The sequence below is a fragment of the Botrytis byssoidea genome (assembly GCF_014898295.1).
Source record: "Botrytis byssoidea strain MUCL 94 chromosome Unknown BBYS_004, whole genome shotgun sequence".
Classification (NCBI taxonomy): domain Eukaryota; kingdom Fungi; phylum Ascomycota; class Leotiomycetes; order Helotiales; family Sclerotiniaceae; genus Botrytis; species Botrytis byssoidea.
In genome coordinates, this window is record NW_024065845.1 from 90312 (window position 1) to 103828 (window position 13517).

The following is a 13517-nucleotide window of genomic DNA, read 5'->3' on the forward strand; positions in this document are numbered from 1 at the left end:
TCACTCTACCATATCACATCGGTATTACTATTTAGCTGCTTTTACCCAATTTACTCCATGAGTTCAGTCCATACATGAAGTACGACCCAAGCACTACTTACTTGTAGTCTTGTACCTAAAGAAATAGGAAAACAAGATAATAAAGAAAACCATAAAACGTCAAGGGGAAAACGTGTCTTTCCCTCTCTCTCTATCCCTTCAGATCCCACAGTCCCATAATCCCCATCTATTCCCTTCATTAGTTCCCCCGATATACCGAATTCCTTTTAGACTTTAGTCCCTTCCCTTTATTTCTGGGAAGAGACGAGAAACTTATCTCACCCATCTATCTATCTCATCAATCCATCTCAGCCGCCACACTTTCCACAGTTGGTCTTTGGGAGAGAGAGAGAGAGAGAGAGAAAGAGAAAGGTCCAGATTTCCTTCGTTCGTTGGTCGTTTGTTGTTCATCCTTCCCCCTTTTCTCACTTCCACCTTCTCGTCTTATTTTCTATTTGTCTCTCGGTATTGACAAAGGGAAAGAAAGCCGGACATCATCTCTCTATCTACTTTTGACTAGCTACATGGCTACTTGAATTCAACAACACTCGACAACGGAAAAAATCAGAAACCACACACCAAAAAGAAGAGAGGACCAGGATTAATAGAGCATCTATCCTACCAACTCAACAGCTTACAATATTAAACCAGTATCGGAAGTCATAAGTCATCTACTTGAACTTGTGGTTGGAATAACACAGACATTATACTTCCTTCTCTTTATATACACCATTTCAAAGTTACACTCGAAAAGGTCACTTCAGCAATAATAATCAGATCGACTCGAAACAAATCGAAATAATCACACCTTCGTTTTTCTTCGGTCCCCAGATAGACAAAGAAGAAGAGATATTTCTTAATTCGGATTACTTTCATTCTTGTTAGAATATATCGGTCTGAACTTTGGACATTTCAATTATACCATAATCTATATAGGCAGATAGGATACCTGGATATACAAGACTTGTTATCTCGGTACTCTCTTCACTTTGACTCCGATCTCAACCCCAATAATCCCTTATTGATTGACCCTTCGACCCTCTCCGACCCTTCAACTTTCGATTTCAACTTTCGACTTTCGACTTTCGACTTTCGACTTTCGACTTTCGACTTTCAACCCATCTTCTCACTTCTACAACAACCACCCGTCTCACCAAACTTCTCGATTCCGATTAAAAATCTTACAACCTTCCCTCAATAACTCGAATTGATCTTGTTGACTTCATAAATACTTCAACGGGTGTTTTTCAATAATGCATGAAGTTCAATCGTGCGACGTCGTTTCCTCAACTTTATTCCAACTCGGCGCAACTTGGGCGGCCCTCCCTCTCGAAGAGCGTCGTCCATAAATCTTGATATGATTTAACACCCACAAAGAACTTCAACTCTACGACCTATTGGTACCAAAGACCAAGCGTAGGGGAAGAAATGGAACCCCTTCATCTTACTGAATTCGCTTCAGAGCGATATTTCGATAAATTACGACAAAATGATAGGAATGGACATGGGCATGCTGAGAATGGATCAGGGTCCGGATCTGGATCGATTGCTGCTGGGACTGCACCTGGAACAACACAAAATTCACAGATTGGTTCTACGTCGATCCCTCTAATTAATCATGAGCCATCACCATTAGAAGCAGCTACATTCAATTTACCTTCGAGGCAGAAAAATAGCAATCATGAGAATTTGGCCTTCCGACTTGGCGATCAAAGAAAACGTACACTGGGACACGACCTCACTTCTTCACGAACACAACGTCGACCAAGTTTTAGTGGTTCATTAGGTGCTCTACGATCCAAAGTGAACATTACCCATCGAGCTCCATCAATTGTCGAGACACATCCAGACATCATCCAAGAAAGACTTGAAAGACAAAGGTAAACAAACTTCAGGTTCTCTTGCGAATATTCGGATAAATTGCTAACCTACATAAGCGCTTCTCTCTCCGACCTTCTCCTCTCTCTCCCAACCGAATTACAAGCTCAAATTATCTCACCTTTACCAATTCATACCATTCTTGACTTGCGACAAGTTTCGAGATCATTTCATGCTTTGATTACAATAAATGAAGCACCAATCGCGAGATATCATGCAACTCATACACTACCTGGTTACACCATACGATTATTTCCTTTGCCAGAGGCTGCGAAGTTGAACTTACACTATCTGGCTGGAATATGGCATCGATTACATGTTGCATCAAAATTATCTACCTTGATCTCTCTACAAGCTCGAAAGGAGATATTCTTACGGACGACTGAAGCTCAAGTGTTGGAATTTCAACCTCAATATGAAAGGATGCGTCAAAGATTAATACCACTTATCTTTACAATCTTTCACTTCTTCGAAACTTACCGAAACGTATATGCTTCACATCTTGAAAGACGCGGGGCGCCTTTGACTCGATTGCCGTACACGCTCAATCCATTCGAGACTTTTGCTATGAACATGTATGATGACAGAACGTTATTGTATGTTCATCAGATATTTCCTTTGTTCATGTCATCATTCTCTCGTCGATTGAGGCCTCCTTCATATGTTGGAAGAGTGGAAAGATCTATCAGAGGTTATTTGAAGGATCGACCACCCGATGAAGTGTACTCAGCTATTCTCACGATAGGCGGGCTCCAGCAGGCAGAAAATTTCTGGCGGACCAAAGGTTATAATGCGAGGAGAGCCGCCGTCGATCAATGGTATGGTTCTCTACAAAGTTGTCGTTTCCCAATTGTCGAACCTAACACCGCTACACCTAAATCCAAAATGTCAAAATTCGCTCATCTAGGAAGAAAGAAGGCACCCCAGCCTATGGCTCATTCTCAGCCTGATACTTCCGGCCACGATTCTTCAGGATGTACTGAGTGGTTCTGCGACAAGTCTACTTGCATTGCCTCCAGACGCAATTTATCGGATGGGAGTTTGGTATGGAGAACAAGTCTTTCAAAAGGTCCACCGATGCGTCCATTAGGACGAGACGTACTTGGATTGCTGGTGGAAGGTGTGCCTGATCTACATGAATTGTGGGCCAAAACAGCCGAAGCCTTGATTCTCGAAAGAGGAATCGTGGATAGACCTGAGAGGATTAAGAAGAATAGTATGGTGCTATTGGACTTGATCAAGGAAGATGGAAGGGATGAAATGGAAGGCTGGGAGCCAGGAAGGACTGGAGGTAATGTGGTGGACGGATCAGAGGTTGTGGATACAGGATCAATCTCGGACTGAGAGGTCAATGAGAGGAGTTATTCACGTGCGGAGCTACGAAGAACGATGCGATGACTTTTTGTCTCGTGGCGGAAAAGTTATTCGAGCGTCGTTGAATGGATGCTTTGTGGTGCGGTACGGTGCGATGCGATGCTTTTTATGAATGACAAGAAGTGATGGAAAGTAATTATTGGGGGTGGGTAAAGCGAACGAGTGGATTTGAAAAGTGGAAAGGGTAAGGTTGCATTGTATGGAGTTTTTGAGCGATATCCTTTGTTTTAGGTGCACCAACGTCATACCATGGATGGTCCAGGATTGATGACTTAACCAGGCTGGGGTTCTTTAGGTTGAGTCTATGGCGTTTTTTTAGGTTTGGGCGCTGGATTTGAGATTTGATTGTCAATCGACATAAAGGGCGGGACGAATGGGAGGGCATGAATGAATGGAAATGGATTGATGCTGTATTGATTCGGAAGTATTGACTCGGTAGCATGGTGTTTGTGTTTGTTTATATTGATTGAGGGGTATGGGGCTTGGCCATATTACTTCGGGGTGGATGGGAATTGGGTTGGATTTTATGGATGGGATTGGGAGATGGGATGGATGTGGCGTGGGTGTGTGCTATTGATGCGGGAATTGCATGCACGCTCGCTGCTAGGTGAGAGAGGGACGATGAATGGGGCTCGGGATTATAGATGTTCGTGGAGAAAGCAAGGGGTTGATTCATTTGTTTGTAGTACTGTAGTGAATGAAGTGGGAAAGGAAGTTCAAATAAAATGAATACATGACCAAAGATTGAATTTCATGATCATGTCTCTGGTTCTTGTGTGTGCTTCAAAAGATATGTTTAGAATGTGTGAACAGGTCGAGTATTTTCTCTGCAGTTCTTTGATGCAGTTCCGAATTGTTTACACATTCTCTATCAGCTACCGCTTCTTTTTTCTATAGTCACGAAGTTCGAAATGTCCCTGTACGAACTGGATAGTTCTCAAGCTAGTCCATCTACACAACTAGACACATGCATACCCTCTCACCCCATCTTCACTCTAGACTACATACTCAAACTCAACATCACTTCCCCCCAGCCGGTTTCTGAGCCCCAGCCATCTTCGCAATCCTCAATTCCTCCTTCAACACCCTAATCTCCTCCTCATACACACCCTGCTGTTCCGCCGCCTCCATCTCCACCTCCTCCTCCTCTCTGCTCTCCCACCCCCTCAACCTCCCCTCCAACAATGCATTCATCGCCTCCACCCCCCTCCACCTCTCCACCACCTCCTCCAACCCATCATCCGCCGCCCGCCGCGCAATCCTCGCCTCATCCCTTTCCCCCTCACATTTCTTCACGCGCAGCTCCAGCATCGCATTCTGCGCCCGCACTTCCCCAAGCTCATACTGCACCTTTTCCATCGCCGTCTCGTGTTGTCGCTCTGCCCACGCCCGCCGCACCTCGCACATTTCCGCTTCGTTATTTAATCGATTGCGCAGAGAAGAAATGGTCCATTCGTGCTTCATATTTTTTTCACTCTCCCCCGTGAGCTTGACGCGTAGTTCTGACATGATGTTTACGCGCTCGTCGTTCTCTTTCGAGATGGTGGTGAGGCGGGAGCGGAGCTCCGTTACTTGTTTGCTGTGCTGTTCGGTGAGGATGCTTATTTGCTTGTGGAGGTTTTGGATGATGTGGTTTTTTTGATCAATGGTCTCTGATAGGTTGGTTATTTGAGTACCGAGGTCCTCGATGGATGGGTTATCGAGTAGCTTGGCTACTTGATCTCTGAGTCCTTGGATGGTTTGTGTATGTGAGTCGTTCTCCCTCCTTACCTCTGACAATTGGGTTTGTAGTCTCTCAATTGTCTGATCCTTCTCACCTGCTTTAGCTACCTGATCTCTAAGTTCTCGAATAGTTTGCGCATGTAAAGCATCTTCCCTCCTTAACTCCGAGACTTGAATGCATAGGTCATCAATCATCTGATCCTTTTCACCCAATCCTTCTACCTGTTCCCTGAGCCCTTGAATCGTTTGCGTATGCTGCTCATCTCGTCTCCTCAATTCGGTCAACTGGCCACGTAGTTCCTCAATAATCTGATTTTGTCGCTCATCCTGTCTGTCCAGTCTGGCATCTTGATTTCGCAGTCGTCCAGCTTCCCTTTGCCATGATTCACCTAGATTTCGCAATCGTCCATTTTCCCTTTGTAGGTTTGTATTTCTATTTTGTAAAGTAGCAATACTCCTTAAAGCGACCGCATTGTTAGTTAATCCCCGATCAAACCAAGACCGTCCTGATCCCGATGTTGTCTCTGGAATTTGGGGAATTTCGACCTCGAAGCCATCCAGTCCAAATGCGGGTGGAAGTGGTGGCAGAGGCGGAAGGCATGGGTTAGCACGATTCGCGGCATTGTTGAAAATCATATCAAATCTTTTGCGTGATTTTTTAGTTGGGTTGAGGCTTGAGGTTCAATTGGTGAGGCTTTATGCAGCAACAACGTTAAACAGTTGAAGTCTACTTAGATGCTCAGGAATGGTTCCTGATAGGAACAAAGAATTCAACTTCGCCTATGTCCATTCCACACTGAATACATTCAAACAAAAAGAATTTTTAATCTCATCAAGTCCGCTTTGAATAAGACAAAGATTCATCTACTCGCCTATTAAATACCTTAGCAAAACTTTCATTGATTGATTTGAAATCTATCAATTTCAAGCGCAAGTCCAACATACTAAGAATTTTATGGACGTAGCCCCTCATTCTTGTATGAACCAGCTATAGAGGTGATAGAAATCGGAGCATTTTGGTTTTAGAGACATTCCCTGAAGCGCAAATTCAAAAACGAGGCTGAGATTACAAGTAGCTAAAATGCATACAAAAAAAATGTCAATGTTTATGCGAGAAAAATACATTACCAAAGTATACGACTTCATGGAGAGGCTGGCTAAGGGGTCCGGGGAGGACCAGTCACGTAGATAGAACCTGCACGGCTACCCAAAGTCTCCCTATAACCGACCAAATCAATGTAGATACTTCCACTAATGATAATTTGAATCAGACTCAGCACTATGAGGAACCGCACCAAGGAAGAAGTCATGCGCAAATTTCTATCAAACTTCAAGGCGAAGTACCTGGATAGATCACCCTGGAGGTTGAGAGCTTGATGAATGAACATTTTGCAATACCATACCTTATGATAGTGATTGGCACAATACAAAAAGTTCCTCTCCGATCTACGAAAGAGAAGTACTTGGGCCAGATGAGACGGCTGAGAAAGGAAGATGCCAGCGAAAAGACGCAAAGGCTCTTCGGGCCAGAAATACACGGCAAACTAAGCGTAAAGCTCATGAAGACAGATAGACATGAGCCTATTCCTCTCAAGCCCGGAGAAAGATGTGAAGAGAGGAGAAATTTTCTCTTTTGGGGGTCACAGAGTTGGTCGCTATGCTAAAACCAAAGAATGCATTATTATGTGCTATACATAGCTGTTCCAGAAAAAGAAACTTTCGCAAGTATACAGATTTCTTTTGTGAAATATCCCAGTGCCATGAAGGAGCTGCGTTAAATGTAGACTTTGTGTAAGCAATCGATTGACTTGGTCTCTGCTCTATCTCTAGCTCTAGCAACATATAAGGTCTAGGTGCATATATAGAACAGAGATCATCGACAGCATGAGAATCGTCAAATCTGCATTTGATACAATCGTGGATTGGTGGACTAGCCATTTATAACGTGATTCGAGGTAAAAAAAGAAAACCTTCTCATGTCAACTCTCCCGTTCAATTTTAGCGTGATACCATTTCCAGGCCAGATACTCAATGTAGATGGGCATGTGATATCTTAACCTTTAAATATTTTAATGCTCCTCTCGTAATTTTGCTAAAGCTGCGGCGACCCCTCCACTGAGCTCTTCATCTCTCCTGGCCAATTCTTGCTTTTTCTCTCGAGCTGCTATTTCTTCTTCTTCTTGCTGAGCGGCCGAGATTGCAGCCTCTTCATCATCATCGCCTGGTATCTGTTCATCCTGTCGCTCCTCAAGGGGTTTCTGGCTTCGATACGAGGATTCAACAGATTTCCCTCCTAAGGAGCTCATTTCCCTCAATGGAACACGACTCAAAGGTATGGCACGTTCTAAAACTCCTTCTGGCCGTTCTATCCCATCGTCTGTTACTTCCTTCCTGCTCAAACCTCTACGAGCTGCTTTTCGTGCTCTAAATGGTTCATCAACAACCCCACACCACTTTCTAACCTTTTTCTCTCCCCATCCATCAACAACAGCAATTTCCTCAGGTCTTGCATTAATAGCACCTCTGATACTTCCAAATGCATCGACCAATGCCACAGCATCTCGTTTATTGATACTCCTTGGAACGGTAATGAAATCTACCATTTTGTCTCCATAACTCTTACTTTCAACACCTTTTATAGCACTAGCATTTGCATGTTCGTAGCTCTTGTATAACTCAAGGTATCTTGCAGCCTCAGGAGCGGACCAGCATAATATGACGGTAACATTATTCACCAAACTTGTCTTGGATAATTCCTTTAAACTCTCTTCATGATTTCCAATATCAACCATTGTAAGAAGTACCCGCAGATTGTATTTACCCTGTAAACCTTTTATTCGATTGTATATATATTCAGGATGTAATCGGTGGTATTTGAGTGATAGGAAGAGTGCGCATGTTGTTGTACCAAGCACATAATCGGCCAGGATATCTGAGTATTCCCATGGAAAGGATTTGAGATTTGTCAGTATTGGATTGCCTTTCTGCCGCAGAGACACTTGAATTGTCGAGCCAGAAGAGCGCGATGCGATAGCTTGTGGAATTGGTTGAACAACCTTGGGACCTGCGGAGGCATTATTTGTTGGTGGTGCTCGATCGAGACGCTGTGGAGTAGGCTGTTGGACGCGTTGCGGGGTAGGTTGTTGAACGCGGTTTGTAGATGGAGCTGTAACAGGGGTTTGTGCGAGAGCTGTTAGGAAATCCGCATCTGCACCAAAATCATCATCGTCGTCCATTGTGAATGTGGTTGTTGTTAATTAAGAGGTTGTCGTGGTTGAATGTTGTATAAACATTTGAGATGGAAAGGAAGGAAGCCTGTTATTCACTGTCTTAGGTTAGCGAACGCTAATTTTACAGGTGCAAATCTCGTACATTTAAATCTAGAACACAACTCATGCTGCACTACAAGATCATGATCTGATGTAAGAAATCATATTTCTTATCAATATCAATGTAATAGTTTCCTATCGAAATTGTCTTCCACTGCACTGTTCTTATACGCAAATGTGTACAATCCTGAACAGAATCAATATCGATATATTTCATAAGGTTATCTTTGGATCGAGAATGGCGTCTCTCGCTGTCACTGCGCCGTTGCTTGCGTATATTCCTGATGGATGACCTCATGGGTTCTTCGACACTGTAGCCGATTGATACTAAGCACATAATCCGATTCCCACAAGCAGGTCCATAGAACAGAGTTCTACAAAGAGATCGCCGCTCCCCAAATCATGTATACATTCAGAGCCTGCACATGTATCTCTTAATGATTTTAGTACATTACTTTAATAGTATGATTTGGAAAATCGACATTGGTCACTGTTTCATCGGTTAATAGGGCTTCCATGTGGCTTTTGTTATCTGGTTCTGACTTTCGTTTCTTGATACTTTCTAGGATCAGCTCGTAGTTGTGAGTGCAGATTTGACTTCCCTAGAGGTTCAAATTCAAGCTTTGAAGACAAAATCTTGAATCTCTCAATAGTCATCATCTTTTGGAATACTGCTGTATATGAAAGCCCACCTCTCAAAGTATACTTAGTCCATTGTTTGTTTGGGTGTCACACGATCTCGTTATTCTTTTGCCGGAGAGAAGGGGGCATCGCTTAATCCTCGAAAGTATTGGACAAAGCACTTCAAAAGCAGGTGGCCCAATCATTCACCAATAACTATCGTATCTTTGTAAACACATTGCTGTTATTTTTACTATTTCCTGGTTACCATGTTCATTCCCTCTGTTTCATTTCATAGCCAAGCCTTTGAGTTTGCTAGAGCATCTAAAAGACTCGCTGGAGTCACTCCGCAGGCCTCATCAGGATTGTTATTCTTAGATCCTCCGAAAGGTGTGACACCACTACAATTGGCAACCTGGTTAATTACGATCCTATACACACGGGCTACTTGTCCAATAACACAAGCCCGCATTCACCGCACATCTAGATGGATCCACCAATTCCAACAAAGGCATGCTCGCTGCAAATTTCCTACGCTCCACATTTTTCTGCTGGACATACGACGAATCGAGCGCCACCACCGAAAGGCCTCTCAAAGCTTTTGGTTATAACTGGGCAAAGGCTTTAGAAAAACACCATCCAATACTGTCAGCACACAGAGTTAAGGCGTTAGACTAAAACCATTACGAGAAGAATATCTATAAAAAGATCGCATACTGGTTTAAATTAGTAAAAGATATAGCGTCCATCCCTGTGTGCCGAAATTTTTTAAGTTCGAAGACCTTAAATCTTCATCCTATTGATTCATAAAGATCTAGCTTATTCGATATTATTCTTTGGCTATTTATCTATAAGGCTTAATTTGCAATCAGAAAAACATTATGTTTTGAGCATATTGTCGATGATTTTATCAAGAGTATCAAAACTTGCTATTAACTTATTTTTGGAATTCGGAACTGTGGCATAGAGCTACTATTAAGGTTAAATATAGCCTCAAAGTTTAAAGATACAAAGTTTAAGAAAACCTATCTGCCGGATTTGTCCGGACAAAAGTGGGAGATGGACCAAATACTGCGTTATGTAAGCGAGCAAGGATTTATCGTCCTTACTATATACCGTATTCAGCTGGCCATCAGTCGCAAATTTTTATATACTTCCTGGTCTTGGCTGCAGTATTACCCTGGTGACAAAATACCTCCGTATGTAAGGTACGGAGGTATGTGCCTATGAGCGACCGTGCCAGTAAAACCCTAGCAGAGCTCTCCCTGCCGGGAGAGCGAAACGCAGTGGGTATTCGACACATCCTTCTTTCCAGTCGAATAGGCCACAGTGATGACTATAGCAAATGCAGCCACACATGTAGTCAATCGCGAGATCCTCCGCTTATTTATACCTTCAATAGCCACGACGTCTCATCTGAGAATGATTTCACCGTCTGATCGTGTCCCTAGACATAGTTTCTCTAGCTTCTCATCAAGCTTCTTCGGCAGGCGATTGAGCTACATCGCCCTTGTTGGAGTAACGACACTCCCACAAGTAGAAAAACAGGTGTGAGGGAATGGGATATGAGCCAGAGCTGAGACAGCAGGATGACGCTCATATCTGCGCACTGCAACCAGGTCATCCGTGTTCTCCGTGTGCGCGCAAATTGTACAATCAGGAGAGCCAGCGATAGGGTCAACCCTTCCTTGTTTGAAAATTTGGGCAGCAATTCGTTGCAGAATAACTTTAGACGTGATGGGAAAAGGACTTCGCTATATGTTCGGACGCGATGAATACGCAAACTGCGAAGAACCAAATGTAAGCATACGACTTTTGGGCAGAATCGCCCGGTTTCCAGGGCGAAATAACCTCCCACTACCATATAATTGGCTACAAAGCAAGGACAGTGCATTAAAACAAGATATAACGGCAAATTTGGCCAGCATGAACACCAGAATAATGCAGACACAGTCGGAACGGCGATTTTAGTCCGCCGAAGACGAGGCTACGTGTAACAATGCTCGAACGAAGCCATCGAAAACCGGACTGCGGTGCCAAAGTTTCGCCGATTAAGCCTCCATCCAGCTGAAAATCCTGTGCGGAGCCCCAAATTTGAGGCTTGAGCTGCCCAAGAACTTGGGCGGTAGTAGCTTTGCGGGCGCCATACGATTGTGGAAGCTGATTAAACAATGACAATGCACCTATAAATGGGCAAACATTGAACAATTGAACAGCCTGTCCCTCGAAAATCAATTCTTGAAGGACTGAATGAAGTCAACTGACAGGAAGAGCAGCAAAGAAGAATATTCATATTTAACTTGCCACAAATTCTGTACCTTAATCCCCTTCTTATTGTATGTGAACACAACATTTAATAATAAGACTACCATGACCAGAATACAGAAATAAAACATGCCGTAACCCCGAACAACATTCTGAGCAGAATCCAGCAAAGTTACAACACTCTCCAAAAGCATAGCCGAAACCCACTTCAAACCACGATTCGACCATCGAGTTGCGCAAACTCACTTGCGAGCAAGAAACCGCGCATTGCACATATTTCGATCTTAGTCTGCTCTCAGTCTTTGTTGAAATAGCTCCGGCCAAGCCATGATGTTTCCTGCTGATCGGCTCACATCGAGCAAGAGTTGGATACTGAGGTAACCAAAAGCAATTATGACTACATTGATCTCATACCCTTCTGAAGCAATCTGATGTTCTGATCATGATGAACGCTTTAACTTCGAAGCTAACAACGACAAAGTCTATATGCATTGTGCCACAATCTTCGAGCCGCCTATATCACGCTACTTCCTCTTAGTAGCTAATCATAATGGTCTCTCGCCAATTCAATCCGCATCTATACAGCAGCTTGTATCCTCTCATTATACTCGATACTTCGATACATAAGAACACTCGAGGAATAAAACTCCATTGCCGCGTAGAAAGCAACAGGAATGAGGAGATACGCGATCTGCCAAGTAATTAGCACAAGTCAACAACAAAATTCCCGTCCAATAACCTGCCTTCGATTCATCACACTCCCACTTCCCATTGCAAATTTGTAAAGAACCAAATAACAAAGCACCCAAACCCAGCATGAGTGTAATAACACTAGCATTCAACAAAACGATTGAGCTCTCCCAGGCTGCAATCTTTCTGTGGCAAGGTATCCATTTGCCCCTTACCACATTGCCTAGTTGGCATCGCATTCGTGGTGCTGGATCAGAACAACAACTGATACGAAGTAGCATGCGTGTTTGCTGATAAGCTTTGCAAACAGCAGTGAAGGAGAAAATCATAGAAACGTAGAAAACGAATCTTGACATCCATACTGCTGAGGCAATAGTGTCTGAGAAAATTGCTGCTCCTGCGAGGGCAAATATTGCTATGCTCTAACATGTCATTAGCTAGACGAATATTGAGGAGATTACATCAAGACTTACTGTTATCAGCACAGAATTATATTCCGCGATTCGAATTTGTATCCATTTGAGGGCGAATACTGTCTCGGGTGTCTGCTTTTCGGCATGAACTGCATCATTACCCGTTCTTGCTGCAGAATCCGGGATGTATGTCGTTTGGAATCCTTCCAGAGTCTTCATATGATCGCACCAGGTGAAGAAGAGAAAGCGAGGCAAGTGGTGAAGGCCCCGAGCATTCTCGGCATTGAGTCCGAGAAAATATAGGACGCCGAGCATGATTAACTCGTTGTGGAATCGATGAGATTGTTTGAAGATTTTGGACTCTGCAATAGGATGACAAGAAAGCAGGAGATGATCGAAGGTTGCAGAACAAGGATTGAGAAGAGTACGAGGAATTGGAATGGTGTTGTATGGCCAATCAATGCTGGTTAGGCTGCGAGGTTATATTGTCGAGAACTCATGGTGGGCATTTGCTACCAGGTCCAGACCGTTGGCGGCCTCATCATCGACTGCATCATGGAAAATCTCTTGATATGTCTGTAAAGTTCTTGATGCCCAGCCGGGCAATGGTTTTCCGCAGCATATTGCTTGATCTGGTACTTGATGACGTACTGTGGCTGATATAGTTTCAATATTTCTTGGTTTTCCATAACATATTGCTTGATGGTACTTAATGACGTACTATGGCTGGTATAGTTCCAATATTTCTCGGTGTCCAGGAGTCGAAGGGCATTTCAATAGAGCTTTTCGCGCCAAGTGCAATCATGACTAACACATCCTCTCCTGAAAATAAGCAAGAATAAGATGGGATGAAGGAGACACCTGCAGAAGTTTCCCTGCGAAAATCTCAGCCTCGTACATTGAATACCCTCCGATTGGCGCTTAGCAAAGTTGCCTGTCTTGGAATACGAGAATATGTTTGCAAAAGGAATATTGACCTAACTTGACAGCTCTGAACTCAGCTAGTGCAGACAGACTAATGAACGCCCTTTTTTTTTAGTGCAGGCACAATTCAAGATTTAATGCAGCACTGCCGATCCAGGCTATAATGACTACAGTGCTAGTTGCACTTTGTTGTGTGAATCATATGATGTTCTTCGATATTTCATAATAATCAGGTTCTATTCCACTCCTCACTATTATCCCT

General features: G+C 43.4%; 4 protein-coding genes across 4 annotated transcripts; 1 reads left to right on the plus strand and 3 right to left on the minus strand.

Annotated features, from left to right (window-relative positions):
* Window positions 1-1467: 1467 nt before the first annotated feature.
* On the plus strand, window positions 1468-3261 carry EAE97_002136 (uncharacterized protein; the record flags this gene model as incomplete). The annotated part of the gene is made up of 2 exons (XM_038872647.1): window positions 1468-1919; window positions 1977-3261. 2 exons carry the CDS (start codon window positions 1468-1470, stop codon window positions 3259-3261), a joined length of 1737 nt encoding a protein of 578 aa, XP_038735853.1.
* Window positions 3262-4311: 1050 nt separating this feature from the next.
* EAE97_002137 (uncharacterized protein) lies at window positions 4312-5649 on the minus strand (the record flags this gene model as incomplete). Its single annotated transcript, XM_038872648.1, has 1 exon — window positions 4312-5649. The coding sequence occupies one exon, from the start codon at window positions 5647-5649 to the stop codon at window positions 4312-4314; it is 1338 nt and encodes a 445-aa protein (XP_038735854.1).
* A 1433-nt stretch (window positions 5650-7082) lies between these two features.
* EAE97_002138 (uncharacterized protein) lies at window positions 7083-8249 on the minus strand (the record flags this gene model as incomplete). Its single annotated transcript, XM_038872649.1, has 1 exon — window positions 7083-8249. The coding sequence occupies one exon, from the start codon at window positions 8247-8249 to the stop codon at window positions 7083-7085; it is 1167 nt and encodes a 388-aa protein (XP_038735855.1).
* Window positions 8250-11805: 3556 nt separating this feature from the next.
* EAE97_002139 (uncharacterized protein) lies at window positions 11806-12646 on the minus strand (the record flags this gene model as incomplete). The annotated part of the gene is made up of 3 exons (XM_038872650.1): window positions 11806-11919; window positions 12134-12340; window positions 12392-12646. The coding sequence occupies 3 exons, from the start codon at window positions 12644-12646 to the stop codon at window positions 11806-11808; spliced, it is 576 nt and encodes a 191-aa protein (XP_038735856.1).
* Between the last annotated feature and the right edge of the window lie 871 nt (window positions 12647-13517).